Source organism: Bactrocera neohumeralis, unplaced genomic scaffold, assembly GCF_024586455.1.
Source record: "Bactrocera neohumeralis isolate Rockhampton unplaced genomic scaffold, APGP_CSIRO_Bneo_wtdbg2-racon-allhic-juicebox.fasta_v2 ctg148_3, whole genome shotgun sequence".
NCBI classification, from domain to species: domain Eukaryota; kingdom Metazoa; phylum Arthropoda; class Insecta; order Diptera; family Tephritidae; genus Bactrocera; species Bactrocera neohumeralis.
The window spans coordinates 8628-15972 of NW_026089744.1; the positions used below are offsets into that span (position 1 = coordinate 8628).

At 35.6% G+C, this 7345-nt stretch overlaps 1 protein-coding gene across 1 annotated transcript; it reads left to right on the forward strand.

The window, feature by feature from the left end:
• The first annotated feature begins 4399 nt into the window (after nt 1-4399).
• Nucleotides 4400-6140, forward strand: LOC126766517 (uncharacterized). Its single transcript, XM_050484282.1, has 2 exons — nt 4400-4700; nt 4881-6140. Exon 2 carries the CDS (start codon nt 4890-4892, stop codon nt 6138-6140), a length of 1251 nt encoding a protein of 416 aa, XP_050340239.1. The 5' UTR covers nt 4400-4700; nt 4881-4889.
• Nucleotides 6141-7345: the final 1205 nt, after the last annotated feature.

A 7345-nucleotide genomic window follows, 5' to 3' on the forward strand; every position in this document is an offset into this window, starting at 1 on the left:
TATGATGATCTCTATTCAGTACATTCAAAATGACAGACAAGAGTTCTTTTTAGTTTTGTGACCTGCTAGCTATCAGGTCTCAAATTTGAGGCAATATTTTGAGACTAACTCTAGAGACTGTTTAGTGAATAGTAACTAGTCACAAATTGAGACTTTACCTCAAAATGTCTCAAATAAAGACTAGAGACTGGTTACAGAATCCCGCTATTAAACTCTTTTCTTAGGTCGTAAATTTTTTTACGATCTTCCAGACAATGGTGTATAACTGTTATATAGTCAATTGCTACTTCCCCTAATTGGACCTCAATTTGTCACAGATTGTGTGGACTTAACACTTTTTTCCACCAATAGATGACGCAAAAATATGCAAATGGAATCCACAAAGAGGGTGCCATTGTAAACGCCATGACAGCGGACACTTCTGCCGTTTTCTTCTGCCACTTATTCCGCTTGTTGTTACTGCAATAACTAACTGGCAGAGCACTGTGGTCGCCTGCGCTGCGTGCGTTCTGTCGTTGCATGTCGGTCTAATGCGATTTGTTTGTTTACCCAGTTGACAGTTCCTGGAAAATCGTCAGGGTGAACATATCTTAGTGTTTGTGCGGAAAAATTCTATATTCCGGTGATGCTGCGTGTGTAAACGAACGTGCGAAATTTCAACATACGTACAACCAATCTCATCGAGCTGATAGGCAAATACATATTCAGCGCACTTTTAAAAGTGCAGAGGGAGCAGCTCCACATTTTGAGTGAACTAAAATAAATAAAAAATTCTTTGTATCTATGAAAGTGCACAGTTTGAAATTGGTTGGCCGTGCACGCATTTCTGGCACAAACACTATCCCCAAAATAAATATGTATAATATAGAAATAAAATGTTAATGTTCAAAAGCGTTTCAAGTTCCAAAATAGTGGTAAATAAACATAAAAGTGAATTTAAAGCGGTAATAATCGTGCTATAGAAAGGAAAATAATAATAATAAAGTACCCGCGTTTGTATGCGTGTTTGTGGCATTATTTATGTATGTATGTATATGTGTAGCAACAAATAAACAGTTATTTGTAAATATAATCATCAAGTGACGTACAAAGCAGTTTGAAGTGCCCAATTAAAAAGTGGTTAAAAGAAAAATGTCATTTTCAACTAATTTGACCTTTACGTTTGGATTATTTATGTTCTGCGGTGCGCTGGTGCATTGTCACCTCAATGTTTACCTCAATCTGCACGAGGTGATGCGATTAATAGGTGAGTGTGCGCCAAACGTATTCGTTATGAAAAATATTTAATGCTTGTAAATACTGCGGTTCTAAAGGAAGAAGTGCAAAGAAATAATGATGTAAATAACTTGGGGATATACTTATATATATCACTCAAAATCTTTGTGTTTTTTTTAGACAAGTGGTATTTGAGAAGAAATAAAACGCACATAATTTATGTTATAACCAAGAATTTAGCTTTATTATAAAGGTAACCGTTTGACATTATGTTTAAAAATTACTTCGGGCTAGTAACCGCCGCGGCAGGCGATATGCAATTGGGCCTTATGTCAGCAATAACGCGCTGAATGTTCTCTTCCCAGGCGTCAATCGTCTCACAAAAAATAGTCCAACGGTGATAAATCGTACAATCTTGAGAAAATAGGGATTGGTAACCATCGCGTTTTGGGGCCATTCACCGAATGTGTTACGCGTTCTTTCACGAGTTGAATTTTGTAAGAAAATCTTCTATAAAGTGCATGGGTACAACTCCAATTGTTACACGCGATGACGGCTGGACTCAGCACAGTTCTTTGGTACGCACTTCTCGGAGGATGCGCATTATTCAGTAACGTAAACTTGGTTCGAAACCTATCCATGGTTGCTCGAATTATCGTCGCGATTATGTCGAAAAATGTACGCAATGCGCAATACGCTGCTCGCGCCGAATAATTTTTTTAATAATAAATTTGCACGATTTGCAAACGTTGTTCCGGAGTAAGTAGGTTCATAATGAAATGCCAAACCAAATTGGTATAAATCAAGTAAAAGCTGTCAAATAGAATAACTCAAAATGTTGCCTTATCGAAACCTACACATCTAAAAAAAACATCCTATGTAATAATCAAAACGAAAGTGTGCAAAATTTGAGATCAATGTCTCAAAAACTGGGAGACTAGTTCGCGCGTATACAAACAGACATAGATAAATTGAAAATTTCTATATATACATACATATAAATGGAAATAAAAATAACTCCATAGGTCCCGCAATCTCTAGACATTACTCCTATTCAAAATATCTGGAACTTGTTGGAAACCCGTATTTCACAACATCGAATTTCTTCAAAATAAGGCCAAGAAACTGGATCATCGACTTAGTGGGTCAAAATATCCGGAAACAATACTAGAAATCGAGTGGGGAGCATGCGTCGATATCTAGGGACAATAATTTCAACAAAATGTAGGCCAAAAACCGCTAAAACTATTGTAATTACTTTTGAATTACTATATACATACACATAAATAATCATTGGTGTATGTAAACTTTTTTGATATGCATTAGGCGCATTTTAAGCTTAAGCATTAATTTTTGATATGCTATATTTAATGTTAAATATACATATCTTGAAATGGATAGAAAAAACACAAAATTTATTAATTTAAAAAAAAAATAAACTTGTTATTTAATAGAACTAGGTGTATGTAAACTTTATTGGTCCACTGTATATGGCTTACGACGTGCGATTCGTCTATGAAAACCAGCACTATTCAACACATTCCTTACTGTTTGGGGATTTATTTTTTAATGGATAATGGATAACATGTATCTGAACATTTTAACAAAACAATTTAAATTTTATGTGTGTTTAAATCGGTTGTTAAAGCAGCAAAATCAATTTCCAATAGGATAACGATCCAAAATACACATTGTATCTTGTACGTGAAGGGTTGTTAAGGAATTAAAAATATCTCCAGTTGCCCTGCAATCACCAGACATTATCCTATTCAACATACCTGGAACTTATTGGAAATCCGTATTCAAAAACTTCGAATTTCATTAAAAGAGTGCTTAAAAACTGCCTTATGCACTTAGTGGGTCAAAATATCCGAAAATAATACTAGAAATTTAGTGGGGAGCAGCGTTGACAGTTGGGGGCAATAATTGACGCCTACATCGCGTATTGGGAAGTCGAAAAGTCTTTTCGTATTTCTAATCAAACTTCAACTTATTTTTTTATATTTATACTAATAAATAAATAGACAATAATGTACCATTTTGGTCGACCACTTTCTGCTATTTTTCCGCTAGTGTAAAACTTTCATCAGTGTAAATTGAAATTTCAAAATTTCGAAATTTCCAGAACGGAGGCGGGAGAACCATTGTTGTACTACACGAACTGATACAGCATCGTCTCCGTAAACTTCACAAATTTCATTGGTGGCTTGCGTAGCATTCTTCCCTTTTTTATACAAAAATTTAAAAATATAGCGAATTTCTTCTTTACTTTTACTCATTTTTGAACAGCTGATAAAGAGCTTTCACAAAGGCGCCATAATAATAATTATTTTTTAAGAAAAGAACTTTTATTTGGGCGTAACTACAGTTAGGAATATGCTGTTGGGGCAACTTTTGTAGATAATTATAAGTTCTGTAAAGTCGTAGTACATTATTTTGTTTTAGCAAAAGTCAGAAGATGATCAGAAGAGGCTATAAATTTTGCAATTGACCTCTAATGTCAGTTCTGTTTTGACATTTGTGTAGTAAACACATACGAAATACACGTAAATAAACAATGGTACGCTACACTGCGTGCCAAAACCGATATGCTGAAGGATGCATTTCCCGGGCGCCTAATCTTGCATTGGGCAGCAATATCGCCTGATTTGGCCGCTCCAGACATATTTTTATGGGGCTTGTTGAAGACGCGGGTTTATGTCAACAAGCCTCAGACTCTTGCAGCTCTTAAAGACAATATCCATCAAGAATGTGAGGACCTATCGCCGGAAGTTCTGGCCAAAGTGATGGAAAATGGCTCAAATGACAATCAACTGTGGCGGCGGCCATTTATGTATATGATATCATATTCTCGACTTGATGAAAAAAAATTTAAAAGACCAAATAAAAATAATCCACAAGCAGAATCAAAGTTTTTCATTTTCCAATAGTAATAAATAGTATAGCTCAAGTTCCTCACTTGACTTATAACATCTAATTACAAGAGTTGCTTTTCTGGATTAAAAAAATAATTTCCTGTATGTTTTCTATGTATTTGGAAATCTTCTATACTTTCATAGTTATTTTGCTAATCAAAATGAAGACGAATTCAATTACAAATATGGTAAAATGGGTGTACAAAAGTCCAGCTCATGCTTTAAACCTAGGTCAGTGTAATTTATTGTTACAAATGGCCTTAATAGAGTAAGTTGGGGTATTGTGATATGGGTGTGCAATGTGATATGCCAGTATATTTCGTAAACTATTCATGTTTTGACATGAATCTTTCCGAGAATACAAAAGCAACTGTAAAAAACTGTTGCTGCAAAGCTGCGCGTGCTACTGAACACTTCGTGTGCTCTCAGTGTGCCAAAAAGTTTATAGTAGTGCGGTCACCATTATTTCAACGGGCGTTTCGACAAAGGATTATTCAGAGTTTAATTCATATTTTAGAATTCTAGTAATTTTTTCTTGATCTTTCGTTAATATAATTAACCGTAATTCAGGTAATTTTTAGCCCAAATAAATATTTTTTTGTGAAACAAATATTTTATTATTTCAAACTCGAGTTTGGCTAATGTGATATAGTCAATGTTGTCCATTGTGATATAGTATATCATATTAAACAAACATAATATCATACAACGTATCTTGTAGGTAAAAGTAATACTCTTCTTAAATTATAGTTTTTCGCAATGCCGAAGAAAGGAGAAATTCGTAAGTGGAATGCAGAAAACATGAAAAAAGCCATACAGGCTGTAAGAGCCGAAAAGATGGGAATACTTCTGGCATCGAAAACGTATGGTGTCCCATTTGCAACCTTGCAAAGAGCTGCCCGCAGCGATAAAACAATCGACGAAATATTAGCTATTCCATTGGGACGTAGGCCGGTTTTTAACCGAGGTGTTGAATTAGAGCTGGTAAGATATTTGAGAGAAATGGAGGCAAAGTTTTGGGGGCTCACTCGAAGTGATGTGCGTTCGCTTGCATTTCAATTAGCAAAGCGAAATAATATTGAGAACCCATTTTCCATAATCAGGGAATGCGCCGGAAAAGATTGGTTGCGTAGCTTTCTAAATAGACATAAAACGGAAATAAGTTTACGCTCTGCCACAGGTACCTCAATCGAGAGAATCAAAGGATTCAATGTGGAAAATGTGAGCAAGTTCTATAATTTATTGGAGCAGGAGTTTGAGAAGCATAAATTTTCTGCAACTAGAATATGGAATGTTGATGAGACAGGAGTGTCTATCGTGCAAAGTAAGCAGCCAAAAATTTTAGCAGCAAAAGGCAAAAGGCAAATTGGTTGCATGACTTCAGCAGAAAGAGGATCTCTCATAACAGTTATAAGCTGCATGAGCGCAGGAGGAGCCTTTGTTCCACCATTTTTCATTTTTCCAAGAAAAAATCCCTCTCCGCTTTTAATGAAACATGCTCCCCCTGGTTCCGATTCTGCTTGTCACATATCGGGATGGATACAAATACCAATATTTACCGCGTGGTTTGATCACTTTTTGGGATTCACTAATCCATCAAAGGAGAACCCAATCTTGCTTATTTTAGATGGCCACTACAGTCATACGCGAAATGTTGATGTTTTGGATAAGGCTCGTCAAAATGGCGTCATTATCTTATCATTGCCACCTCATTGTACACACAAAATGCAACCCTTAGATAAAGCATTTATGGGTCCTCTTAAAACATATTACAATGACGAAATAAGACGATTTATGCGAGAGCAAGGCCGAAAGGTGACACAATTTGATGTAGTTGAGCTGTTTTCAAAGGCTTATCTGAAAGTTCAAACGGCACAGATAGCAATTAATGGGTTCAAATGCACTGGTATCTATCCCTTTGATAAAAATATTTTCCAGGAAAGTGATTTTATGGAGCAACGCCAAGAAAATCCGCTGAAAGATACTCAACCTATAGAAGATATATTTTAGAAGAACCAGTGGCCAGCACAAGTAGGGCAGCGATGAAAAATTTCGTCACACCTTGGCAGATATCCCCACCACCTAAGCTAAAACTGTCTACCAGCTCCAGAGGCAAACGATCAGAATCGACAGTGTTAACAACATCACCATATAAAGCGCTTTTGGAGGAAAGCATCAGAAATGTTGAAAAGCGCAAGAAAAAGGAAATGTAAAAGACATACCGCATTCACGTAAAACCAAAACACAACGGGCAACCAAAACTAGGGAAACTTCTTCGAGCGAGTCGGAAAAAAGCTTGCATCTTCCCAGTTCAGATGAGGAATGTTGGGCGGAAACACCACCTAGTAAGGATACTGCGTGCGCTTTTTGCAACAAAAACTTTGAGACGGATAAAGGAAGTATTGCTTGGGTACCATGTTTGCTATGCGACTTAGTTTGGGCACATAGCAAATGTCTCCCTAAGCGTCAAGCAATATTTGTTTGCGAGTCCTGCCAAACATTTTAAAATTAAAAAGGGTACACATTTTTTTGAATCCTTGATTGTTTCTATGTACATACTTGAATAGTCATGTTTTTTTTTATTCTTAATGAATTATATTACAACAATACAAAATGTCGCTTTTTTGTTTTTAATAAATGTATTATTTATCAATTCGTTCTTATTTTATTTTTTTTAAGGAAAGCTTATAGGTAATGTGATATAGTATATCACTTTACCTGACATAGTATATCACATTACCCATACATTTTGGCGAAGTCGCTTTTTCGACCATCTATAGTTTAATTGAGTTATCTTTCAAAGTACTTGAGATACCGAAATATCCCTTTGAGATATATTGCGCAATGAAGCAAGGAATAGTATTGCATAATTTTTGTAAGTATTAGTTTATGAAATTTTAAGTAATAGTAGAAAAACTTATACCCATATCACAATACCCAAACTTACTCTATGTATGTACATATGTACATATTTGTATAACTCCGTGATGTGTGGGCACATCATTTACAAATGAGCGATTACGCGTCCATACAAACATTTTAATTTAATTCAATATAAAATTCCTTTGAGCAAGTGGCTGGCATTCATATAGCAACGGAATGTACACACATATCTACTTTACCAAGCTGTAACTTAAATAAAACAAGAAAACGTTAACTTCGGCTGCACCGAAGCTTATATACCCTTCACAGCTGCATTTTTTTAGTAACTATTG

Coding starts and splice junctions, on each gene's coding strand:
- LOC126766517 (XM_050484282.1), top strand. CDS start 4,890: ATGCCGAAGAAAGGAGAAATTCGTAAGTGGAATGCAGAAAACATGAAA.